The sequence below is a fragment of the Psittacula echo genome, assembly GCF_963264785.1.
Source record: "Psittacula echo genome assembly, chromosome: 8".
In the NCBI taxonomy this organism is placed as follows: domain Eukaryota; kingdom Metazoa; phylum Chordata; class Aves; order Psittaciformes; family Psittacidae; genus Psittacula; species Psittacula echo.
In genome coordinates this window covers 5866212-5894182 of record NC_137744.1, presented here as the reverse complement: position 1 = coordinate 5894182, position 27971 = coordinate 5866212, and the positions used below count along the sequence as shown (strand labels likewise).

Here is a 27971-nt window from a genome sequence, read left to right as displayed (position 1 = left end):
TCACATCTCCAAAGCCAGCTCTTTCTCCACTTCCTCCTTCTCCCCCCAGGCCATACCGCTGGGCTGCAGTGGTGGGATAACACACATTGACTTGGACCGATTCTGCTTCACTTCCAGAAGCTTTTCTGCATTCCCCACTGCAGGAAGAGAAAAACACCAACTTGTATGAGAAGCATTCTCTTTGTAGGTCAATGGGAATGAAGGAATACTGAGAGCTACTGGAGGTGGCCATTTGCTCGTTGGGGGTGTGCTATACCACTGCAGGGATCACTTTTCAGTTATAAAACAGAGGACAAAGATCAGTGTTTCAATGGAAGAAAAAAAGGGGGAAACAAGACCATTTAAACCCTATTTTGTACTGCGAAATGTGTTACATTTCCGGATCAATATCATCATTCTTTTGACAGTGCCCACCAGCAACTTTGCAGAACAAAAAATCATATTGGTGACTACCTTAAAAGAGCTTTTCAAGATGCAGGTGTCCTGCTAGAGCATTTATCATTTCCTTTTGCCACATTAAGTGATTTTTTGGGGGGTGGATATACGAGCAATCATGATTGAAGAGTTATAGTCTCCTACAGCCGTGTTACCAGAGTATGGTGGGGGCTTTTATGCTCACATCTTCCTGGGGAGAGAAAAACCCTGCTTCTTATCACTTTCGCTCCTTACACGCAGGTTTCTCTTCAGGAAGAATATAAACATTCATTATAAACTGTGGATCAAAATAGCTACATCCCCAGTGGATGTCCATCCTATGAACACACAAATGCCACCCACTTCTGTTCCTCCCATCCACTCTTGCAACCCTGTAGTTAGTTACCTTTGTGCAGAGAAGGTGCCAGCTATTCCATGGCTCTCTATTTAGCAAGTTTTCGGTTAAGTGTTTAAAGAAAATTACAAAGGAAGCAAATATTTGAAATTGAAGGACAAAAAAAGATAGAAAAGAAACTTGTATGTAATAAGCATATGTAATAAAGAAACATTCTGTACATTAATATTAGTCCCAGTCAAACTATCTCAGCCCATATTGGGAAGCAAGTTTACTTTTTCTTGTTATTTCCAACAAACATTGACTCTTTTGTACAACCACTTTTACAGACATGATTGTCACCTTCACAGACACAACTTTGCTGAAAAGTCTTGTGCCAAGTATTGTAAAAATTCAGTGCTCCATTTCCCACTGAATATCACAGTATGTTAGAGATTGGAAGGGACCTCAAAAGATCATCTAGTCCAATCCCCCTGCCAGAGCAGGAACACCTAGATAAGGTTACACAGGAATGTGTCCAGGCGGGTTTTGAATGTCTCCAGAGAAGGAGACTCCACAACCTCCCTGGGCAGCCTGTTCCAGTGTTCTGTCACCCTCACTGAGAAGAAGTTTCTTCTCAAGTTGAAGTGGAACCTCTTGTGTTCCAGTTTGTATCCATTACCCCTTGTCCTATCATTGTTTGCCACTGAGAAGAGCCTGGCTCCATCCTCATGACACTCCCCCTTTATATATTTATATACACTAATAAGGTCACCCCTCAGTCTCCTCTTCTCCAAACTATAGAGACCCAGCTCCCTCAGCCTTTCCTCATAAGGGAGATGCTCCACTCCCTTCATCATCTTAGAATACCCCACTGTGGTTCAGAGGCTAAAATGACTGCCTACAGTTTTCACCAGCTACATCTTGTGTGAAGCTTCATTGATAAACCTTTTTTTTTTTTTTTTAATGTGAAATCTAAGCTTTCAGTTATCTAGAAATTGGGTTCAAGCTTATGAAAACATGAGGTCTTGACCACTAATCTTTCTGTGACTGATATTGAAAACAGACAGTGCTGCTAATGGGGCACTCAAAATGCATTATAATAATGCTTAGTGAGAAACGAAATAATCTTTAATGTTTGAAAATAATTCTGGCACAAACTTCACATTTTGAAATGTAATCTATTTTTATAAGGATTTAGTTTATTCAGTAGCATCACCGTAGACAGAATGATCTGCAATTACTGCCAGACATCTTAGTGCTTGGCAGAACACGAAGAACAGTACCACTTTCAAATGCTCATGTCCTGGCTGGACACAAGAGACAAGAAAGCTCTGTGTAAACTCATGCACCCCCTTGCAGCACGTAAGTAGTATGGAGGTTGAACACCTGGACTGGGACAGATCTCTCACTGTGATGATTCCCAGCATCACTGCCTGCCCTGAGCAGCAGCCTGGAGCACCTTCACTGCCAGCAGTGCATCCCAGCACACCTGAATCTTAAAATCATTTAGGCTGGAAAAGGTTTTTAAGATCATTCAGTCCAACCATTAACCCAGCTCTGCCAAGTCCACCACTAGACCATGTCTTGTCTCAGGTCGGGCTGAGAAAAGGCACTTCCCTCACTCATGATGCTCATCTAAGGAGCACCACTTTGTCCCCTAGGCTGGAGTGACGCCCCTGCCACTCTGCCTGCAACACACAGCCCAGGTCTTCCTGCTGCTGATGGCTGCAAGGTAGAGAGGGCAGGAGGTTGTGCCTTGACTGCCTTCCAAATCCAAACCCTGTAATGGATATGCCATAAACTCAGCACATCCTCCCTGTCCCCAGCTGGGCTATGCCACAGGGATGGGACCTGGCATTCAGGGGAGGTAGGAAATCACCACCAGCACCCACCAGCTCCCCAGCTTACCGGTGAAGGAACGGCACAGCTTGGGCTGCACGCTGGAGTCACCCTGCTCTGAGTAGGAGTCATCCTTCTGTGACTAAGGAAGAAAAGTACTTTAATGCATTTATGAAGATTGCTACCAAGTCTGTTAATGACACTCCTGCTTCATAAACAAGCCATTTGCAATCTTCAAGGACTTTGTTTCCATTCGTTTTACTTTTGCCAAGAAAAACAAAAAGAACTATAGCTAAAAATAGACCGAATAGATGTTCAGGAAATATTTACAGATGCTGATTTGTTTCGAGTTGGTGGAAGAGGTCTGAGCTCTCCAGGAGTGATTCGGCAGATAGGAGAGGAGTGAGCAGCCCTGGAATGGGGGGACGGGGCAGGCGAGTGCAGGAGTCAAAGCCCATCCTCAGGGCATGGACATTTCTCACTTTGGCTGTTCCCTCACTTTGGCTGCAGACCAAGGAGGCAGGTAAGGAGCTTGTGCACTAATGAGCTCCCTGTCCTTTCACTCCAGAGCTAATCTCTACCCTTCAGGAGAATAAATAAATAAGTAAATAAATAAAATAAAAAAAAAGAAAAAATGGAAAAGAAAAAAAAACCCAAAGCCCTCAGGTAGCACAATGCTGCCTGGATTGTTCAGTGCTTCTGTAAACTGGGAATAAGTCTCTTAATGCAGCTGTGATTTGGCACCTCAGTCCAGCAACCCAGACTGCCAATAACTCTGGACATCTCCCAGCCTGGTTTGCGTTTTGTTTGAGTTCGTTCTCCTCCCTCCCCTAATGAGGACCGGTGCCCTCCATCCCTTGTTCACACTTTTATTGACCATTTTAATAACAATGCCTTCCAGGCTCGAGCAGCAGCGCCCAGTTCCCTGGAAAGCCATTCCCAGGGGCATTTAACGATTCTCAGAGCATGCTCCATGAAAGGGCTCCGACATAATTACCAAAGGCAGTATGTCATTTGTGCACATGGCTTACAGGCAGCTCCAAATAAGCTCCTTCTGGGGGAGTGTACTCGTGTTTGGCAGAAGAAAAGAGGCCAAAGTTGCCTGGCTACAGGTGCAAGGATTTTCTGGGTGCTCAGTGGTAAATAAAAGCTGTCCTGGGTCCCAGAGACTGCCCTGCCAGCGCACTCTGTGTTGGATCCTTGCCTAAAACAAGGCAAGCCCAAAATCTGGACAGCATTCAGAGCCAGGGTGATGCACAGATCCAGCAAGCAGCAGCATTCGGCAGGAATTTTGTCCTGAGGCGGAGGAAGGCAAATTTTCTGTTGGAAATAGATAGTTTTGGAGCTAATCCTCTGGGCTGCATTTCAGATCTGAAATCACCTCGTAGTCTTGCCAAGGCTTTTCTGCCTGGTGTAAATCATTTAACCCGCACTGCTGGCTCGGGAAGGATGAAGATTGTTCTTCTTTTACTTCTCTCTGCCTTCCCGATTCACCCTCCAACCTCTCATTGGCAGGGGCCTCTTAACACATCTCTCAGTACTGTAAAAGCAAAGGTAGACACCTAAAGTGTAATAGACCCCTAAGGCACCTAAAGCCACCCAGGTTAGAGAGAAAAGGTGACTATCCTGCCAAGGGCACTGGTTTCTCCACACCAACAGTGGAGGGAGATGGACTGTCCATCAGGCAAGATGAGCTTCACTGCTGGTTCCTCCCGAGCTTAGCGCAGCCACAGACCTATATGCTCTTCCACACATCCCTTATTTTGTGGCGACTGATACAGGAGGAAAAGACCAACCCACACCTCATAAATTACAAGACAAATCCAACTGAGCTGCAACAGCTTTATATTTTGATAGCAAAGGAGTAACCAACTTCACTAGAAAAGGAAAACTATATAAGCAGACGGCCAGCAAGCAGAAGCAGCAGTGTTTCTACTGAACCAAAGGGATTTTTTAAGGATTCACTCAGCACATAACACCGAACTGATTGAACATGTCACCAAAGCTTTTATCGAATAGACTGGCAACAGAAGACGTGCAGGCACTCCACCAGCACCGGAGGGTTTTCAGTGGCCCTTTGCTTAAAGTTTGTTTCTCAGTTCCTTGATTTCCAGTTGGGTTTGCAAACGCAGTTGTAATGCTTCCATCTCGTGGTGAAATGCAGAACAGAGAGATGCGTGACGTGACAGCATCTAGTTTTTTCTTGCTGACTCAAGACCTGGAAGGCCAAACACTTCCCTTTGGGACTACAAAAGATGGAGCAACTGACAATTAGAAAGATCTTAAACACTAACTAGCTATAGTTTTCATTCATCTCTTTTTTAAATAGGAAAATGCCATTTGCTTGTCAACTTGACAGGAAATTAAATCTAAGTGATTTCATTTTTCCCAAAAATTTAAAATATTGTGCTGCTTTTAATGGGCCAAGATCTACTTTTTAGCACAATATTCCTTCTTTCTACTGACAAATTCTGCAATCTGTCCTTCTACAGCATGCAGGAACAGCACCCACCCTCCCTCCCACCTCGTGTTAATATTCTGGGGCTCTTCTAGCACATTATCCCATCACTTTTGGGCATCACCTTCTTTCTGTTTGCAGTAAAATGAGGCAGCTATTCTAAAACATTAGCAGATAAGCTGCCGATCACAGACAACACACCTGACTTTTCCTTTTGGGTGCAGAGGGATCCTTCCTGGGCTTAGAGTCTCCTCTACAGATGTCACTGGAATCAGCTCTCCATATTGACGCCTGTTTCACTTGGACTGGCACAAAGCAAAGGTGGCTGCTGTAAAGAGGTGCAGTTAGCACCAACAAATGACTGCTAGAGACAGCAGTATTCAGCACCAAACTGGCATTTCACAAAATCCACAGGAGCATTTGCCATCCCAATAGGATATTAGCCACCATCCATGAACCAGGATACATAGAGAGTGAATTCTACTGCTTTTGCAATTCCCCCAAAATATTCTGTTCTCTGAAAGGCCACCTCTAAGTATGCAAAGTGACAGAGAAACAGTGTTCCCAAAGGTGCTCAATTTCCTTCCAAATGCACTGCAGTACCCAATGGGAGCAGCAGCAAATGGGAAGGCAGGAGCACAAGGGTTAACAAGCAAATGTCGTTAAAGTACGTAACATTGTGCTCAAAATCAGCCCTAGTTTGATGTTGTTCTTTTGAAGTTTAATTATACCAAATGTTCTACAGGAACATGCCATGTTCTTGCCTATCTATTTTGAATTGTAAGTACCAATCAGCATGTAAATGATCAAATTAAATCTTTCAAGTTGTTTGCAAGAGCCGGAACACCTTTCTGGAATGAAGGGTTGAGAAGCAGCAGCATTTGGTGTGTTACTGTCATTCTCAGTGGGTTCTTCAATGACTGGTGTTTGAACAAAGAAATCAGAGCAAAAGAAAGCCTGCAGCAGTCCCAAGTTCTTGTGCTGTCATGGAAAATCACTATCTAAATAAAGAAAGATAAATTATTTCTTTTTAAAAGGTCATTTCTGTTCTCCTTAGTGATGGAGCCTTGCTGCCCAGATTAGAGACCACAGTTTGCACTTGCATAGTGCTCTAGCTCAAGCCATCAAAACCTAAGATTAAGAGCAGCAGGTGAAATTTAGGGATGGCTCAGCAATTACTGCTGCTGACCTGAGGGTTTGGGAGCAATAATATGAATTGCTTTTCCTCTAGAGCAAGAATTACAGAGGATGGAATGAACTGAAAAGACCAAGCCTGCTCCTCATGCAACATTCTTGGACCGTTTTGTCTTTCTGCAGGGAAATGTTGGCCCAACTTCTTCCACTGATTTCCAGAGAAGTCAGCAAAAGTCTTCATCAGCCACAGACATCATATTTACCTTGTTTCTCCTCTAGTTCATAGCATGAACTGACATGGAGCTGTGCCAGCAATGAATTTGGACTCAAAGCACTTCTCTCCGGAATCCAGTATGCAACACCTCCCTCTATTTTACTTTCAAGTCTGCCCAGAACCATAGTTGCTTTTAAAAGCAAAAAGCTCACCTCCAGAATAAATAACAAATCTCACAATGATGCTTCTGCCATTTCAAAGAGTTGGGGGGAAAAAAAAAACACTGAAGAGGTTCAAATATTTACAGTCCATCTTGGGCCACTGACAACGGGTGAACCAAATTCCTGCCTTTAACGAAATCTCCCAGAAAAGAAAACATGGGAGAAAACAGACCTCTGAATCCACGGTCTGAAGCCCAATTAATAACATTTGCTCAGTAAATAACTTTCCTAGCACGGATGGAAGCCTGTGTTCACAAAGCACTGAGCGGTGCTGCACCCAAGATGGCTCATTTGTTTGTTAGGAGTTGTGCTGGATTTTGGTTTTGTTTTGGTTTTATTTCTTAATATTTCCTACTCACTGGAATGTAATTTAGGATTGAAACACAATTTTTTTTTTATTTATGGTAACAGGATTTGTCTTTAAAAAGAAATATCATCAGTGCTAAACAGCACTCTTCCTACCACTTGTTATACTGGCACAGGGAAAGCATCCTGTGCATGGTCTGTGCATGGTCTGTGCAGGTCCAAGAGTTCACTGCTACCTCTTACCTCCTTCCTAGAGCTGACCGTATCACTTCCTCTCACTTCCACCTGCAGGCTCTTCTGCCGGAGGATCAGGATCTCCTTGGCATGCTCCACGGGCTCTGTTTCTCCGGGAAGGGTGTGCCTGTTGTACGCTGGCCCCTGCACGTTGCACCAGAGAGACCACTGTCAGACATGGAACCATCCCTCTCTCTGCAGCAGCATCCCCTCACTAATACCTGTGTCCCCCAGGGTTTCGCCCCCTGTAATCATCTTGCCTAGTTATGGGGGTAAACTGATCTGTCCAAGTAAGAGAGATGGCATGGAGGGAAAGAGCCAAAGAAGGAAGATGGGACTTCAAAATCTGCTTCTCTACGCAAAGCTGCCCAAGTGATCACTGAGTGACAAGACAGATATGCATCTCTATGAGTCCAGGTGACACATCAACCTCTCTATTCAAGGTGTCTTCAGTCTCAGTGCCTCTGCCCAACCCTCGAATATTTTATATCAGCCCAACTTCAGATATAAATCACACAATCAACAGGAACCATAAATCCTGCTTCAAAAGCCATATACCAACCAAAGCCGTATCTCTCACTAACATCAACTGCCATTGTCACTACAATGTCCCTACAAGGGTTGAGGCTGGATCCAGGAAGATTTGCAAACAAGAGGTATGCCTTCATCTTCCTCCCATTCACCATTCCTGAAGGTTCCCTCCCAGCCTTATCTAGTTGCTTCTCCCTGCTCAGCAAAGGCACAGGAAGGGGAGGTTGATCCCTGTGTTGAGCTACCAGCACCAGCCACATCCCCAAGGACTCAGTATTTCATGCATAATCTGTAAAACAAAGGCTTAGGTGGATTTTAAGGATAAGGCTCCATGTATCACCATGCAAACAGCGATTAAAATGCACAGTCCTCGGTGCTGTGTAAAGCCTCAGATTCGTAAGTTATTCTGTAAACAGCAAATGGTTTCTGTGCTATTTAACCAATTGCACCAGTTCCATGGCAGAACTGCCAAGCAGTTTTAAAACATCTGCAGATTAAGCTTCCCTCTCAGCTCACTGGCTGTGCTCTGTTCTATGAGAAAAAACTCAATGTGAGGATAACCCCATCCCTGTAGGTAACCAGGAGCTCCTGCAGCTGCTGGATCTGTTAACCTGATGCCTGAAGATCCATGTGCTCCTCCTTTCTCCTTTCTGGTTCTGGGTGCTGATGCCTAAAATACTTCATGAAATTATAGGCTGACTGGGTGAACCTTTCAAAAGCTGTCATGCTGCAAACAGAAACGTGCCACTGACTTGGAAACTGGATCTGGCTTCACACAGCCAACTATTCTCTGCTCACAAAGAGACATCATTAGTAATTATGTAAATATTCATAACATCTGCTCAGGCTGTTAGGATAACTGAGATAACTTTTGTTATTGGACATCTAAAGTACAGATTGAGGGAAAAGTTATACCGTTCTCCTTATTCGATACAGGTTCCTTGCCAATATTTCCTGTATGTTATCCAGGACAGCCGGATTCAGAGTATCCTCCCATTTTGTGTCTGTTATGACAGTCCTGTCATTGTTGCTGCGAAGGAAACCAGAATGCCTTATTTTGGAAGATGCTCAGCAGCACAATCAGTGCATCCCCAAAGCCCAGTGTCCATGGCAGCCCTTTCAGATTCCACCACCAGGGAACACAAGCAACAGATAATTCTTGCAGATGGAGCTCACTGCAGATGGGGCATTTGGTATTTGCATCAGAGCTGTCCCATCCATGTGCTCCCTGGTAGATAGAATAGCTGTGGGGAGCTGTGGCAGAGCAGAACCTTCTGTAAGGGATGGGATTGGCCATTCTGACACACAAATATTTGACCCTTTCATCTCAGCCAATGCTCATTCTCATTGTTGGTTCCTTCAGTTCACACAACGGTGCAAAGCCATCAAAAAAAATGGTGTAAAAGCCTCTTCCTCAGAGCACCATTTCTGTGTAATTCTGAGGGGGGATACAGGCGAGCCTCCATGTAAAAGAGGCTTGCCTCCCGTCATGAATGAAGAGTGTTCACCCATGCCAGTACACTGCTCATCCACCTGACCATTTTTAATACCCACCTGCTAATCTTTAAATCATGGTTACTTAGCGTTTGTCCAAGCTAAGTTCCTCCTTCCCGCGGGACAGCCCAGCAGGGAAGAGCAGCAGAAGCCAAGAAGTTTGCAAAAGCTTTCAATAACTGCTCCCTCTGGTTGGAATGAGTGACGGAAAGGGAACAACTGCAGGAGAAGGAGCACTCACAGCAAGGATGGGTGAGACAGGCCGTGCCCCAGCTGCCCTGCTTCTGCCAGCTCAATGGCATGTTTGCGCTCCAGCTTTTCATAGAGAAGCACAATACTTGATTTTGGCTGGTCGTATTCTCGAAGTAGGATCTTCTGCAGGTATTTGCTGTTAAAATATTCTAATCTGTTTGAGAATGAAACAAAATGGGTTTAGTCTCCTCCCACAACACCCCAGCAGCAAAAGCAAGCCAGCAGGTTTATAGCCCTTGACCACTTCATATTCCATTATATTCCATTACCTTCTTTCCAGAAATCAACAGTCCAAGAGATCAGTTGCTATTTATTTATGCACTACAGTACATAAGCTAAGATACGAAAACTTTGCCAAATACAATAAAAGCTCCCCAAATTGCCAGATTTAACATGAACTCTACTGTAAGTGCTACCAGTATGTGCAGTAGCCCCAAGGGATGCAACAGATTTAAACACTTCCAGATCCCCTCTTGCGCCATTTCCTCTCACTTTCTGCTCAAATGCAGCACAACATTTGGAAAAGATCTAGCCGGTATCAAATACTGACGCTCAAGTCTGGCAGTCGCTGGCTGTTCACAAACCTGCTCGAAGGGAGCCAGCAGCGATTCCCATACCCTCTAGTGGCACTTCCAAGTACTGGCATTCCTAAGGAAATCCCTGCCAGCTGCATTAACCAGAGTCCTTGCTATAAGTTAGCTGCGTTCGTGTCTGCACAGCCAAAGAAATAAACCTGATAAACTGTTATTAATTTATTTTAGGTTGTTTGCATTTAAAACAAAAAAAAACCTCCTACGTGTACAATCCATCAAAGTTCAGTGAAAATTGAGCACTTTGCAACAGAGATCTGCAGAGATTTGCTATAATTTGTCAGTCCACAGCAAGCAGTTGTGCTTCATACTTTTAGTTTTTAACTGTGCACACACTGGGTTGGAGTCCTCAGCTCCTTCAGGGCCAGAGAGGCAGGAGAGTGCGGGCAGCACTGCTGCAGGCAGGGACAGGCTGAAGCTACATGGGCTGTGTGTTGTGCTGGCGTGGCCCTTTTGTTTCATTTCTTTGGACAAAACCGAACAAACACAATAGCAGAGAAGAACAGGGTCTTTTTAGGGTGAAGCACAATATGTGACCTGCAAGTGAGGAAGCACCCCAAGAGCCTGGTCTCACCTTGGACAAGGAAAAGCTGTCCCTCTCTCCCCTCCCTTATGCCCCAAGGATGAATGAGACCCAGCTGCCCACAGTGGAAACTTAGGGAATAGAAACCAGCCTTATTTTTTCTACACATGTACACAGTTGTATTTTGGCAAATCCTTACTTGTCTTTCCAGTAATACTGTCCCCAGTGTCCAGATATATCTTCAATGCCAGCCAACAAATGATCCAAGAACTAAACAGAAAAGAGGATTTTGCTATACACCAGTTGCATGTATTGCATATGTGATGAACCCAATCAGCAAACATCAAAAGCCAGCAGACAAAATAGGAGACACTTTCAGCTCGGTACACAGCACTGGTAAACAAGGAGAGGGGCTGGCGGGCTAATTCCCCATCCAGTCATCCACGTATGTCCCTCTGCTCTGGAGTACAATAAGTGGTTTGGCTGCTGCTTTCAGGTCTGTGAGAGCAAAGAATAATCACTGAGGGAGGTGGATCTGCTCTTTATGATACGTACAGGACGGCTGATGGCTTGCATGTCCTGCATATTGGGCCTTGATAAGCAGGAAATGCTCATATTGAGGTTTTTGACGACAATGCGTCTCAGGAGATTGGAATCTTCAGCGTATAGATGCAGATAACATGCTTTGGTTTGAATAATAAATACTGTCTTCCCCCAGACGCTTCCCACTAAATGAAATAATTGACCACATTGTGCCTTACACAAAAAGATTATTATTGTTTGAAATTATATTAAAAATCCCAGACAAGTTGATTTTTCCACCTAGAAGCTTAATTTCTACAATTTCCCAAATTGCTTCCTCTCCTACTGGCAGCCCCAACTGGGAGAGGGCTCTGCTCTGCTGCAGGTCAATGGTCCTCCATACTCAGGTATACCAATGTCCCTGGAGCTTCCTCCAGCTCTGACATTTTTCGTGGGGTCAGAGACAAAAAAAATCAGAGCTGTTGACTCAGCCCTGCAGCCTGGTTCAGATTTAATGTCATTAGCTATTAGCAGTCATACAGTTGGAGGACCAGCAAATTACCTCACCCCCACTGGTCATCACTCTTGCAAGCAAGAATATCCCTACTATCCAGAGAAATAAATTTGAGGAAGAAAGCTGTTTCTGCATCCCAGTCTGCATTGTTGCTTTCCCTACTTAACTTAATTGGTATCCAGTCATTTTCAGCTCCCATTTCCTAATAAACACATTTCCAGAGATTATTTACTATTCACACACTAACAAAAGAAGAAAGTATTCTCTGTTCAGGATGGGAAAAGACTCTTCAGCCTATTGAACTGTTCTGTTAACCTCAGACAAAGCTCTGCAATACAACCTAATTGTGAGGATGCCAAACAGTTTTTATGAATGTCCTCAGACCAAATGTCTTTATTTCTAGCTATCCAAAAAGAAGATAAAAATACGTCTGAAGGAGCCATACCCACAGAAATGTGTCTGGGCACAAACAATGAGGTTCAGAAACAGACTTCTACGTTGGACAGAGATGCAAATGCAAAGCCTCAGCTAAATGTGCAGAGTACCCTGCTTCCTCATGGAGTTGATCCCCTGTCTGAAAAAATCCGCTATAACTAGAAAGGCCAATGTTTGGATGGCGAAAGCAGAGTGAACTGAATTCCATCTTAAAAATCATCTAATTTCAACACCCTGCCATGGGCAGGGATACCTTCCAGTAGAGCAGGTTGCTCAAAGCCACATCTAACCTGGCCTTGAACAATTCCAGGGAGGGGGAACTTCTATGGTTCCCTCCAATATAATTCCAGCCTTTATCCTCCTTTTTCTAATTTTTTTTTTTTTCTGCAAAAATGTCCAAACTGATGGCAGTGATGTGGCTGATGAACACACGGAAGATCCCAACCCCGAAAGCAACCAAGGTTCTTTTTCTTTCTTTCACTCTTTACAGAGAAGCAGAAATGTTTGAGTTCGGTTAGACTACAAGTTTTGGGCAAGTTGTCATCTTTCTCTGTCATGTTTGTGCAGCACCTAATGCAACATCCGTCTAAGTTGGTGACTGCTATGCCATTGCAAGTAATAACCTATGGTTAGGAAGCTGCATAAAACTTTAAACCTGGAAAGGGACCTGCAGAAGATTGAAACTGCATATCTGTAGAGTCCCTGGAGGCACACACGTTTCAGGAGGACCACATTGCTACCAGCAAAGCATATTGGAAAATGCTGGCTGCATTTTAATGGATGCACTTACCCGAATATGGATCTGCTCTCCCACTGTGGGAGCACTCTCTCTTTTCCTCTTAACAGCCAACAAGTCAACAAGAGGACGGATGGTCATTCCCTGCAGCACAACCACAAAGACAAAAATCAGCCTTTCTTCACATATCAAGCGCTCTTAGTGGTACCTGCACTGGGAAAAAAAATGTCACCAGCACAGGTTTGAGCCACAGCTACTTCCTTCCTTGCCAGAACAAGACCTGATGTTTGAGCTAACGCTTCTCATGTGCTCTGCTTTATTAGCAAGGCAAAATCTGCAAAGCTTCAATAAGACTGGAAGCTGTTCTTCCAGCTGTAAGCCAAACATTTTGTTTGCTTGTGGTAGCAGCCTGCCAGTGGGAGCTCACACAAAGGCTTCAGGATGGGGGTAGGCAGAGAGGGGAAATGCTCCGCTCTCCTCATCTGGCATCTCAAAGACCACAGAAAGTCAACCAATAATTTCAGGGTCAAGCCTGTGGCATGCTATTCCTTGTAGCCTACCAGATGGAAAGAGGCTTGAAACGTTCAAAGTTTGAATGCCTGAAACTATGATAGTCCTTGAGACTTCACAGCACGGAGCCTCCACCAGTGTTTGTCTGCTAACTTTGAGTATTATGTGTCACAGATCATTACCCCAACGATCTTTGATGGCCTGCCGGTGGCTAAGTTTACTAATCAAAGTATCCACCTGGTGAGAAGGGTCAAGGGAAGAGTTTTGATGCCATTTAAGCCTCGTGAGAGAACTTCTAAAGTGCTGTTGTGCTACATTTCTTAGTCTGGCTTTGGTGTGAAATGAGTTTTCTAGGACATGTTTATGGCAAAAATGATGGAGTAGTTGATGTTCATGGCTTCTGAATGTCACAAATGCTGGCACGGAGGAGAGCTGAACACATTTTTAATTGCAGAAACAATTAAGGTGTCATTTTAATAGCTAATAGCAATAAAAAAGCATTGCTATTCAGAATAAATAACATAAAACTCACAAATTCAGAAATAACAGACATCACAAAAATTAAGTAGAGACTATGCAATTGATCTCTTGGCTTCGCTGGATAATCAGCTGCATTTGGTTTCATTTTAAAGTGGCCTTTTGGAGTTTTGTGACCAGGAATCACAAACTTAAACTCCTGAATTCCTTCGGCCCTTCCTGACCTTGGGAGCATCAGTGGAATCCCATGTGCTGTCTCAGACCATGTGTTATTTCACAACACACCCGCAGGTCCCCTGTGATGCTCCTCCACCCACTTGCAATAATTCATTGAAAGTGCATCACCTGATGCTGACAACTCTATCATGGCTCATACAAAGTTTTCTACCACCAGCAATTCAATAGATAATGGGTGGGTTCAGGCAACAAACAACAAAAATACCCAAATCAAATGAAAGAAACTCACACATGTGCCAAAAAATGAAAACACCACTCTTAATTATTACATTTGCTAGCAATTTCATGCAAGAGGTCAGAGGCCAATAGACTGAGTGAACTTCAAACAGAGAACGTGTTATTTCATTTGTAAACCTCACAGAAAGGAAGAACAATGGCTTTTTGCAACATTCCAAGCCCATAGCTCCTTGAAGGACTTTCTGGGCTACATGGTGCATATCCAGGCCTGCTCAGAAGCACTGAGGACTTGACAATTGCTCAGTCAAACTTCTCAGAATTATCAACCAGGCTCATTGTGAGAACAGCCTTATGCAACTGAGTTAAAAAAGGCCAAAATAGGTTAATTTCTTGAGTTGTGTAATGCACTGATAGACCCATGTATGGACAAGCCCAAAGGCTAAGATGGTGATCACTAGCTCATGTAGCATGAGGCTTTTCAGAGAGTGTGATGAGGATTCCTAAGAAAATGAAGTCAGTTTGTGCTCCGACAAGATGCTTTGCTGGCCTTCCCCAGCTTAAAACAGCCCAGATAATCTCTCACCTAGCTTCCGTCCTATCTTAACACAGACACCCCCTGCCAAGTCTGTACTGATATCACTGAGAATATAAAGAAAACTTACTGTACAAAATAACAGCAACAGCAAAAGTCCACTATCTACAGAAGTTGGTTTGTAGCCAATATTTCACTTGTCCTTTGCACCTAAAGGGACAGAGCACCATCAAAGGTGCTAGGATATTAAAGATATTAATTCTTCAATAATGCATCCATCAATGTGGCTGGCAGCAGTGCCACGAACTTCAGAAGCTGTAGGAATCGTTTGTAAAGGTTCATCTTAATACATGTCTCTATTTGTGTATGTATAGGCTGAGATCCGGCATTGAAAAGTTCATATCCTTCTGTTTCAGCTTAAGTTTATTTCCACCCTCCCTGTTCTCATGGTGGCCTCAGCTACACAATACTGCAGGTATCCTGAGCCTGAGCAAAGTCTGTCTTTATAGACACTCTGCTCCTGCTGAATGGCTGAAGGTCAAGGGGTCGTCCCGCCGACACGTACCCACAGGGGACCCTGTTTAACTCTCACCCTTTCGCATGGAGATGACATCACCAGTTGAGCTTTGAGGTTACACAAAAGCCCTTTTCCCAGTCCTGGGAAGGATTTTCCGAAGCCTCGGCAGAATAGAGCTGCTGCCTTAGAACAAGCTTTGTCTGAGACTCAAGAGCGTCTCTGCATGAGCGGACGTGCCTAGTGACCGTGTCTTTTCAATTTCTGACCCACATTTGCATCTTAAAACTCGTCAACCTCCACCTAAGTACATTTCCCCTATCCCTGGCCCCTGCTCCCTCCTTTCAGTCTGAAAGCTGTGCCCGGTCCAGCTGCCCTGCGGGTCTCAGCTCCGAGCCCATCAGCATGTCACACGTTGACCATGTTTTCAGCTCATGATGTGGATTAGGTGGATGTGGGGAAGCAGAGAGCCAACACCAATCCTCCACATTGCCCGAGTGCCCAACACCCACACCTAAGGGGCTCAGGGAGGCCAAGAGAAAGGAATTTGCTCTTGTGGACTGATACTCAGCTATGGGGACACTCAGCAGCTGCCACCGTGACCCATCAGCTCCCAGAGCCCCGGCTGCTGCTCTGCTTCCTCCATCCGAGGGCAGGAAGAGGGCAGCCCCGGGTCAGCAGCTCTGCATGGACCTCATGCTCTTCAGCCGGAGCTCCTGGGGAGCTTTTCTGCATGGCATCATTCCCAGACCCGCATCCTGCTTGCTTCAACCCTATGGAGACCCACGCTCCGCTTTCTGGGATGGTGCACACCAGGCAGACATCAGTCTTGTTCACTTCAGGACCAGACAACTCGAACTTTCCCACCACATTCTCCTCCAAACTCGACAGCATTTCTGAGGTGAGCTGAGAGGTGTATTTCAAAGAAAGCCCGAAAGGAGCCTTGCCCTTACACAGACTTGCTGCTGGGCAAAGAGCAGGGAGACACCTCCAAAATCATCACACAGAAGGCTGCAAGGATGCTTTTACCACTAGATGTCAGAGCAATGCTGTCTGCCTGCTCCTCCCGAGCTCAACAACTCCTTACAACCTCAGCCTGTGCCTGAGGGAGAGAAAAGCTCTCTCCATCACAGACCTGGCAGGGTGCTCATCCAGAATCCGTCAAAAATAACAGCGTATGATTAGTGAGGAGAGCAATACCAGCACCGTCCTGCCCCAGCTGCAGACTGTCCATCCTCGCCCACTACGCAGCCGTGAGCTGGGGTCAGATGTGGTGCTGCTCATACGGTCCCAAAGAGCAGCCTAAGCTGCAAATGCTCCTACAGCCTTTCTGTAGGATTGCCCTTTGCAAAGCATACTCCAAAGACACAGAAATCAGTCTTTAAAACGGGGGGGGGGAAGGTATCTCCATGCTTCAAACAATAAACCAAATATCTTGGAGCAATCAATGCTCTGAGGGTTCACCTCCCTCTCCCACCCTGGCAGCTGCTGCGTGATGTGGGCAGGTTGAACTCACTCGCAGAAGCTTTGGTGGTGGGTAGGAAACAAGCCAAGAATCACCAGGGCAGAAAGAGAAAGCAGGTAGCAACAGGGCTTAGGGATCAGTTATAGAAGAAAGATTAAAGGCAAATAAATCAAAAGTGCTGACTTTTCTATTCGCTTCTGATTTCCTTGCTTTTATAACAAGACACACACCCAAAGTTGTTTTTTTTTTTCCAGTGGAAGAGTTAAAGCAATCCCCTTCCTGCTGCATCATCACAAAATAACTGCAGCTGCTTTGCTGCATGAATGTGAAAACATCTCAGACATTGACACAAAATATAAAATAAACTAATGACTGTTGTTGCTTCCGCTGTTGGGTGCCCCAATAAAACTCATTTTCAGAAACCATTAAAAAGTCACTCCCCCAAATTAGGCCCCTTTAAATTTGTCCCACTTGTGAACTACCAAAGCTGCAACGAGCAAAGTATAAACTTCTTACAGTTCTTACTGCCCGCGTTCAGGGGATCTGGAACATCTCCAGCATCTTCTCACCTCTGGGATCAGGAAAACTGATCTTCATTTTACTGCACGGCTCAGGTAGCATTTCATTTCACAACAAGGCCTCCAATAACAAGTGGCTCTTACCTTGCTCAAACAGCAAACTAGTTGTAGAGGTTGATTTGTGTTGGCTTTGCTCGCACATAAAACACATAAAAGCACTGCTTTAGAGAGGAAACCTACGCCAGCATCATTCTTCACAATTTTCAAAACTGCTATCCCACTAGGATGGACCGGATAAAAGATGGGACAAGTTATCATGGAAAACGCACAGCACGCGTTGCAAGTCAGCAACTGCTTGTCAACCTCCCAAGCCTTCTGCTTCTTTCAGTAATAATTTTAAGTTTTCATATGCCTAACCACTCAATAGAGGGAAAGATTTAATGACTGGAAAATCTTTGTATCCACCTAATAGCTTAGTACTGGTTATTTGCCTGGAAAAGAAAGAAACCATGCTTATTCTCTACACCTGCTAGTGACACCAAGACTGTTTTTACCTGTACAAACACGGTGAAGAGGATGACAACAGTTGTTGCTGCAATGAAGAGCTTCTTTCTGTGAAAGTCAGGCAGCAAGAAAACCAAAGAGAAACAAATGGCTCCTCGGAGACCCCCGTAGGCTATAATGAATTGGTCTTTGCTGGTGATGGTGTTCACGTGAAATCTGTTCACAAAGAAAGTCAGCACAAGAACCCCTGAAAAGCAGGAAAGATGGAAGCATCAAACCAAAAGAGCAATTAGATACAACGCAAAGCATTATACTGTAAAACACCTCTGACCTGGCAAACACCAGTCATGAGGAACTGGCCAGGGAACAAGGTATGCTCCCAGTATGCCATTGGAGAAGAGCTTTTCTTCCAGCTTGGTCCAACAGGTCTGTGTTTGATTTGTTCGCTTACGAACTAATCCCTGATGCATTTCTGATTTGGGGTATTATACCACCATTGACTGGCCACAGTTTTGGGAGTTTGTACGCCTATTAATTGTGCTATAAAATGCAGTTTTAGGTAGCTCATCTTGTAACAAATTCTCTTGGTTTTTAACTCAACCTTGTGCTTATTACAGCCCAGCTGGGAAACCAGAGCTTCCTTCAGAAGGACTCTGAGCTCTGCAGGGGAGTTTTAGTGTTCTCATCCCGCTCCAATGACCACGGATCCCAGAACATGCCGCTTACCTGGTGACTCAGTGTTAAGCATCAGCTAAACACTGAACAAACAAGAACTACTGGCAGCATAGGATATATTAACAAGATTTATTTTGATGGTGGTTAATGAAAGTTTTTAGGGCAATTCCATAGTCATGTGCCAGCCAAAACTTCACTCGTATAACGGCACAGAACCAGATTCCAAAAACTGAATTGAAATACTAATTGATTTACTCTAATTGGTGCAAACAAATGAGTAAATTGCTCACATTATAAGTGTTCTCGAGGCAAACGATTCTCAACAGTTTCACCACGAATTACCCTCCAATTTCCAAAAGTTTCCAAGCAGGAGCTTGGATAAGCAGCTCTCTTCTGCCTGTGTAAATGTTGCTTCTTCACAAACCTTTCACTCAAAAATTTATGTTGTATGAACTTAAGATGACATAAGGTGGCACAATAACTGATGTAATTTATAGCCATTTGCAAATACATAAAGAGATACAGAAAGGTACAAAAATTGGGGCCTTAAATCAGTAAGCCATGATCTAGTACCAACAGATATGATAAACATCTTTTTTCCTGAAGATTAATGGCCATTTTTAGAGCTGATGACACAGACTGACACTGACTTTAACTAGGAATTAGCTGGACCCACACCACTGCTGCTTTTCTAAAGGGTGTTTGGAGAAGAAATAAACTTCAGAAATAGTGCACTTGTAATGCACGTATCAAACATCTTCCCACACACACGCAACTAAAAATAGCAGACTGCACATCAGACCGGTCTGAAGAAAACAAAAAGCTGGGGATGTTTCAGGAATAACGAACTCAATTAACCTTGCAACACCTTCCCCATCTCCAGATCTCCATGGAGCTCGTACCCAGGCCAGCAGATGCGAAGTACATCCGTTTCAGGGTTCTTTTTAACTTCAAATAAAGTAAATAAAGCATACCTCAGCTCACGTCTGCAGCTACTGTAAAGCTCAGGCAGTGCTGATGATTGAAAGGAACAAAATTTACTTGAGCTGATATCATGGCCTTTGTTTTAATTTAATCATTCCTCATAAATTATCATTAGCATTCCCTAAACTAACTCAAGGCCAGTTTTCCCCAAGACATGACATACAATTCATCATTTTGAGCAGAATATATTTTCCTCTGGAGATGGACCTTGAGCAAGTGCAGAAGGAAACCTCCCTAGTGCTTGGATAACGGTAGAATATTAGTGCTGTAATGTGATTAGAGCATTTTGCTTTTTAGCTGATCTCTCCTACGTCAAAGTAATTCCAGGTCTCAGGCTTCAGCAGAATCATTTCTTGTTTAACAGCACGAGGAGGGTCCAATAGAGGACAAGATCACAGCTCAGGCACTAACCCCAGTATTGTTGACCCGAAAGTCCCCTATTCCTGCAAGCAAACTCTATGGGTGCCTCCCATTTCTGGATCAGTGCCTCAAGCACGTCCAGAGCTGCCAGCTGGGTCTGAGCAAGTCAGGATCTCATCTCAGCCACCACCTCCAAGACAGGAGATTCCCAGCCTGTGCAGCACCTGGCCCAGCTCATGCCCTCCCAGCGCACCTATGGCTCTCCAGCAAGGTGCTGCAGAAAAGGGACACCCTGCCCGGAATCAGATGTGCAAGATGATTTTTCAGCCCTGGTTTTTGTGGTCTTATTTAAATCAAGGGAGATTTTGAATGGAAAAAGGGTTTTCTTTCCTAGCTGCTGCACTGAGCTCTTCCCTAATAACATGCTGCATAATATGAGGATGCAATCAGAGGAGCTGTGTTTAGAGAGCCAGAGGATCTTGTGATGTTATTATGTTCCTCATGTCTTGCAGTGAAGAATTTTTTGAACTAAGAAAAGTCAAACTAAGAACTTGAACAAATAATTTAGAGAAAACCACTTTCCCATAATAAAACATTTGAACATTCACACAACTAATAAGCATGTTTCCAAGTGCATTTATGGTGCAGTTATTAAAACAAACCTTGGCATGTATTAAACAGCTAATGAAACCCACTCCGCTATGTCTTGCTAATCATGGCCAATCCTATTTAAGCAATTTCTTGAAGTGTCTATCAAATTTGAGTTCACTCTGACTCAGTGGTTTGTAAGCATAAATCCTGTTGAATTGGTTTTAGCTGTCAAATTCTTTGCCAAAATGTGTGCTGTTATACTTGCAGATATAGTTAATAAACTTCCATAAATGGGAAGGCAGGCACTGCACTCACTTTGGTGACAGTAACTGCACAATGTAAGAAGCAACAGAGAATCAGTCTCTCTGAAGCACCAAATCAGTGCAAAGATGCAACTGGGGACACAAAGCAGCGTATCTGTTTTTCTGGTCCTTTGCAATGCAGGAAAATAGGATCTCAGATTATTCTGGGACCAGGACTCAGGTTTTCATTGCAAGTGATCAAGAAAATTATCTTTAGCCACAATTATCAGGAAAAAGTTTTAATACACAGCTCTGGTCCTCTTGTTATCACCAAATCTTGGTCACTTTTTTCCTGTGAGATTGGTCAAACACTGCAATAGGCTTCCCAGGGATCGTGCAGAGTCTCCTCCAAGAAGACAATCAAAAGCTGTTTGGACAAAGTCCTGCCTAGCTGACCCTGTTTAAGTAAGGGTTGAACCCAATGACCTTGAGAGGTCCCTGCCAACCTCAGCAATTCCCTGATTCTGTGCAATTCTGTCATTCTCTCTCCTTATCTGAGGTTCTTGATTAGGAGCAGGAGCATCCTCACACTTCGGGTCCCAATTTTCATCTACCCAGCAGTAAGCAAGGTAGATGCTCTTCTGTAAAGCAGAACAGCATCTCTAGGAACAGCTGGAGGCTCCTCCAGTTTCTCATTTAAGGATGCTGCTGTACACAAACTTGTTACAAATTAAATCCCTTAAATCTCTGCAATTCAGAATATGCTGTCAGAGGCCTCATGATTTTACACAGCTCTCTGATCCCAAGCTATGTACTTGCAGTCTCCCTTCTACTGTGAGGAATCCAAGGGTCTAATAAGCATTGAAATAGGAGAAGAAATCATAGCAATCAAAGGAGGGTCTAAGGCAGAGATATCGATAAAAGAGATGTCATAAGAAATTCTGCTTAGCACCAGTGCTGTCTATGGTGAGTGCACAGAGTAGGAAATTGTAATAAAAATCAAGACTTGCTATTGAGAAAGCAATAGAGGAAGGAAGCATTGGCTGGGGTCTCCTACTTCAGCCCTTGCATTCACATCTGGGATAACCACACATACAGAGTGAGCAGGAAAGGACGATGGGGGACAGGAGCATTCTCTCATTAAATGGAATTACATTTTCCACTCCCATAAATAATAATATATATTAAAACATACCAAACAAACAAAAGAACCCTATAATTTCAGCATACCTAGTGCTCTCCAAACAAGACAGAAAATGACAGTGAAGCAAATGTACGGCCAGTTCCACTCATGATTTTCTCCAATGGTGGAAACTCCAAGGAAGATGAAGATGAGGGTATCGCTAACACTGCTCCACATCTTCATGAAGTATTTGACTGTGGTGTGAGACTTCAGAGAGATGTTGGCCTCCACGTAACGTTTCATGCCCATGGCACAAGCAATGATGCTGAGAAAATGAAACAAAAAATGTTTATACTTAAGCACATAAAACTAACACATTGCCATGTATAAAAAAAAAAAGGCTTCATCAAGTTTTACATGTTTGCAGGCATCTCACTGTAATGATTCACCTCCTACATCAGTCCAACGAAATCAGGAGGAACACCAGGACAATAGACACTATAAATGTTGCCAACACTGTCTGAATCTGGTTTTTAACAGCTAAATGACTCACTATCTATTGCATTTACCATAGCCACGCAGCAATACCTACAGTTAACAACACCCAACTCTTCCCATCATAATACACTGCTTTCAGCATTTTAACTTTGCCAAACTTTAGTCTTACAATTGCCTTGCAAATTTTCATGGATAATTGGTTCTTCAAGTTACAGGGTACATGTGGATAGCCTAATTCATCAGCTTTGCAAATCAGTACATTTTGAGGCCAGCAATCTTAGAAGATCAAAACTGTTGAGTGCTCAAGGAGTCGAAGCTCCATTTTTTATATTTCAACCTGGACAGAAACACTTTGTTCTAAATATTGCACCAGGAACAGCAAAATGACTTTTAAGTTTCCAAGATCTGATTTCCATTGATATTTTTAAGGTCATCTACACAAATGTTTTATTAATTTCGAAATTGCTTTCAATGGAACATCATGGCAATTCTGTTTATTATATTACACAGAGAAGCATACAAAGAGGTAGGTCCTCGGCTTGCAGAAGTGCACCTGGGTCTCGCAGACTGACTTTAAGCACTAGCTGTGACCAGGACAGGTAAGTGACCTACATAGATGCAAATAGGTGTTAAGATAGCTAGTGACCTCCACAGCATCTTATCCAGAATGTACCTTCTCAGCTAAGAGCTATTGAGAAAACTGCCATGCAGTTACTGCTTTGCAGTGAAACCATCACATTAAAAAGGGGCCTATAAAGAAAGATGGAGAAAGACTTTTTAGCAGAGCCTGTTGTGAGAGGAAGAGGGGTAATGGTTTCAAACTAGAACAGGGACATTCAGGCTGGATACAAGGAAAGAATTCTTTACAATGAGGGTGGTAAAATACTGGCTCAGGTTGCCCAGAGAGGTGGTAGACACTACCCCTGGAGACATTCAAGGCCAGGCTGGACATGGTTTTAAACAGCCTGATTTAGTTGAAGATGTCCCTGCTCACCGCAGGGGTTGGACTTGATGAGCTTTGAAGGTTCCTTCCAAAACAAACCATTCTATGATTTAACTGCTGAATTTCCCAATAAAGATTCTTTGCTTTATCTGGCCTTTGATGGAAAACAGGGTTGCCCCCGGCAATGAGAGTTTGCAGATGGGCAGAGCTGACTGTGCTCTGGTTGTGGGCTTATAACTTGTACGAAACCAAAGTCCCCGGTGTTCTCTCCCATAGCTAAATAGCAAGACAGTGCTGGCCACTGCATTTCTGCTCCTAACCTGTACTGCTGCTAACAGAAGCAGAGTAATGGCTCGTTTCTTAGCTCATCAGTGAACCTCTACCACATCTTCGCTGCCACAACTCAACATCGATTCCTGGACCAAGACAAAGGAATGGAAAACCACTATATTCATTTCTGCTCTACACTCATTTCTAAAGCACTAGGAAAATTAGCAACACTATTATGGGAAGATACTTATCAGATATGTGGTCGGAAAAAAAGGAAAACAAAACAAAAACACTTTTTCAAATGAATATGCACTTCCACCAACTGTGAGTTACTGATTACTGGGCTTTAGATTCAAACAAAACAACCCAAACTTAAATAAACAAAACCCAAACAACAATAAACCCACGCATTCCTATTCCTTTCTCTTAAAAATAATTCTCATTTGGTTTCCCTCATTGCCATGAAATAAACCCATACCTTTTTTTGAAGGAAAAAAACATTTGGGTTTGTCTGAAGTTAAAGCTGGACTTCAGGGAGAGGACTTGCGGCAAAGGCACAGGATACGAAAGGTTAGGCTCGGGAGAGACAGGATACTCTTGCTGGGGAAAGAGATTCCATCTTACCCAGCATTGTGAGACTTTTTTGTCTAACGTTGTTTAAGCGCACCTCTTTCATGTCCTGAGAAAATGTACCAATACCTTAAAATTTCCTTAAACTGGTCTTTTTTGATTTATCCTTTTCAGAGTGACCCACTTTGCGCAAAGCACTGAGCCAGAAAAAGTAACAGAGATTGAGCCACAGGCTGAAAAGAAAATAATAAATTCTTCTGTTCCTGCCTCAATAAATAGCGGGTAAAACAGTTCCAGCTAAGAAGTAAGAAATCCAACAAGCATTTCTGGGCAAGTGACTTCCAGAGCTGTGGTTTGGGAGCACTTATTCGTGAATGGATACGGGTTCACACCAGATTCACAGAGAAGGAACCAGCTTGACCTGTCTTGTCACAGCTTCAAAGATGGACACTGATACTAAGGCAAGAGGAAAAAATAAAACCAAAAGAAGACCAAACGAAGATAAAAGACACGTGCAGAGCTGTTCAGCAGATTGAGCTGCATTCACAGATTTATTTTTTTATTTTTGACTCTGTAGAACTGATTTTTTTGGCAATCAAATTGTTTTTCAAAGAACAAACTGCCAAGATCTGCTCCTTTCAATGCAGTATTCCCTGGTCACAAATGAAGGAATTGTTTGAAATCAAGATATATAAAAGAGGCATTTATAATTTGGCAATTATAAGACCAGCAGTGCAGGAATCAGCTGCCTTTGCAATTGTTTTGCTTTAGAGACAATGCATTATTCAAAAGAATAGAAAATGGGTTCCATAATGGGTATAGTAGATTGTGATTGATAGAAGGAGACACCATTAGGATTGAATGTTTTCTGCTCCATGATGATTATGCAGCATGTTTATTTCACTGTTCTGTCTTACAGTCCTATAAATAGGCTTTCTTTTACCTATTCCCAGAGCTAGAATTGTTTTCAGTAATGCCAGAATATTGCTTCTATTAACCATTCAAGGAAACGAAATCTGCAAGATATAGGAATGGTTTATCTTCATTATTATCAGATTTACAGCTGTTTACACTGTAGCTGTCCATGCAGTCTAAGTATGTCTTTTGGGAAATATTAAATAGTCAGTTGCAATCCTCAGTGCCAGCTGACTTAGTTTAAGTAGGAGAGCCAAATTCAGTGGATACCAGCCCACAGAAACCATGACTGAATCACTCTGTTTTTCATCTGTCTCTGCTTTCCAAGGTGAGCTTTTTTTGGCCATTAACACTATTATCCAAGACCCAACTTGGCTGAGGAGTTGATTAAATACTCCTTGCAGCTCTTCAAATGTTGGTTTTGGCTAGGCAAAACATGGAAAAAATAGCAAAATATGCCAAGAAAGCCTCTTCTGGCTCTGGCAAATCTACTAGACATCTCACTGCTTGAATGCCCAGGATTTCCAAACGCAAGCCATGGAGCTCAAATAAACGTTCCTCAATAACCTACACAAAGCGATCAGCCATCGGAAGCTTGCCCAGCAGGAATCATCTGGATTGCTTGTGACTTGCAGCTATTACCATCGATGTGTTATTGTGTAATGTGTGAAATGGGGTTATACCTCTCAGCTCTTCCACAGGCTCTTATACTCAGTGTTCACTGCTATACAGAGATTTCTGACTAAGCAAACTTTAATCTTTTTCTGTTACTTTTCAGTAAATACAGTCAGAAAGCTTTCCTGGACAGATGAGATGCTGGGATGTACTTACGCCACAATCCCCGAAAGGTGAAACATTTCAGCAGTGAGGTAGGAAAGGTAGCTGTATAGGAAGACAAAGAGTGGCTCGATGACACGGATATCCTTGGTGAATCGCGTGGTAAAGGCAGCGGTCATCCCAAAAATAAGACCTACTAGGACTCCTCCTAGCCCAACCACAAAGAATTTTCCAACTCCAGCAAAAACATCCACAGTTTTGATGGTTGGCATTTCACAGAAAGATCGAAATAGCTTGTAGAGTACCTGGGTGAAAAACATGAAAACCAGATGTTAACAAGATATTAACCAGACATGGCCATATGTAGCAGCGACACTAAAATACGCTGCTGGGATATCTGACAGTGCAGAGTCAGCATCTTTCTCTGTCAGTTGGGTTCCTACTACGGTAGTGCTGTGGCAGTCACATGCATTTACATCTATGCAAAGAGATGTTCACCCGAGAGCTTCAAGGACCTCAGCCTAGAGAAGTGGACCAGAAGTCCTATGCTAGAAGAGACTGTCGATGCGTTTTCCCTCTGCAGATCTCACATCCCACCTCTCAGCACCAACCCACCCTTCCTCTGAACATTAAATACTCTAAATAAAGGCTAATCCTTACCACCGTCACTGCATCATTCAGGAGCGATTCACCAAAGACCAAAATGTGTAGCTTTTCATTGACATGTATCTCTTCAAAGACAGCCAACACTGCCACAGGATCCACAGCAGCGATCAGGCTGCTGAACAGGAGATTGTGGAGCAATGACACATCCTGCAGGCGAAAGGCTTTCACTTGGCAGATCCCATACAGGGAGAAGCCAATCCCAAACACATTCCATATTGTCCCCACGACCGCGTAAAGGAGGATTGTACCAATGTTCTCAAAAAAGGGACGGCTGGGCATGAAGTAACCTGCGTCAAGGACGATGGGTGGCAGGAGGTACAGGAAAAAGATGTCGCTGTCCATAACAGGTGGTGACTTGTCATTTAAACCATAGATGATTCCCCCCATGATGAGTCCTACAAATATCAATAAACAGCTTTCGGGAACAACAGAAGGCAGCTTGTTGTAGAGATGAAACCCTGGAAGGGGACAGATAGATGAAAGCCATATTATCTCACCAGCCCAAACTGGCTAAATAGCATCAAACATGCTCCCACCTTCAACAGGCTACACCTTAGGGTAGTAGTAATCAATGCCCACAATTCAGGTGAACTCAATCAAAAATTTGCTACAAGATCTGAAAGATCACTGAAAATACCAAACTTTCTAAAACTACTGTTGGTTCAGCCTGCATTGCATCATGGCATAAGGTTAAAGATATATTTTAGGTAATACGCAAACAGAAAAACTAAATCTGCATAAATAAAAACATATTTGGAATCATTTATGACTTAATCTAGTTAATCTTCAGCACCTACATAAATAACAACTGCTAATTTTAAACAATACGGATTCTATACATTAAAAAAAATAATCACAGAAAGCATCCTCAATTATAAATGGTGCCACTTTTGATATTACTTAATCATTAACACTTAAAGCTAAAGGCAACATTTAAAACAGTCAGCCTTGTGCAACACCCAATGCTAGAGAGAAATGCTGACAACCACAAGTACTTAAGGTCTTTAAGAACAAGGCATTCTCATTTGAAGACGAAGGTGTCAGTGGACAACCTGCATGTAGTGTAGCTCGCAAGTTAACTGAAATGAATACACACTTTGGTACATACTGCAGTTAAATAAAATTCCTTCTCCTAGAAAGCCCGATATTCTTCCTACTAACAGCAACAGCATGCACAGGTGTGAACTTCCAGATGGAAAAACATCATTTCCAAACACAAATGCAACTGAGTGTTTATTTTCTACGTGTGCAGCATGTCTGGCACACAATCTGTGCATCCTTGGGACTTGGCATGTTATCTCAGGCTCCAAGATCGGTGAAGCAGTGGCCACTCCTGCCCAAGCCATCCCCAAAGAAACCCTTGTCCCTCCTTATCCTCTCAAGATACCTTACCTATTTTGGCCAAGGATGCAAGCATGATCCAGAGGGTGATTTCAAAGGGGACTTGGACATGCTGATAATCCAGAGAGAAGAACGCGTGCTCTGAGGATTCGTTGCCCTGAGCTTCCTCAGCAGCCCAGCTGATGTTCTCCGAGATGACATCCTCTAACGGTGGCATTGGTGGGGATCCCTGCTGAGCTCTGACCCTGGTGGCTTGGAGGACGGAGAAGAGCAAGGACCAGGCTAGGACAGCAGCTGCAGCTTTGCACCCTGGCCTCTGATGCTCCAT

General features: G+C 43.5%; 1 protein-coding gene across 1 annotated transcript; it reads right to left on the bottom strand.

Moving 5' to 3' along the window:
- On the bottom strand, positions 1–27971 carry LOC308224769 (sodium/hydrogen exchanger 2-like; the record flags this gene model as incomplete). Its single annotated transcript, XM_080624975.1, has 12 exons — positions 1–137; positions 2660–2726; positions 7167–7301; positions 8604–8718; positions 9424–9588; positions 10747–10817; positions 12809–12898; positions 17739–17935; positions 21771–21988; positions 25691–25941; positions 26297–26760; positions 27695–27971. 12 exons carry the CDS (start codon positions 27969–27971, stop codon positions 1–3), a joined length of 2187 nt encoding a protein of 728 aa, XP_080481101.1.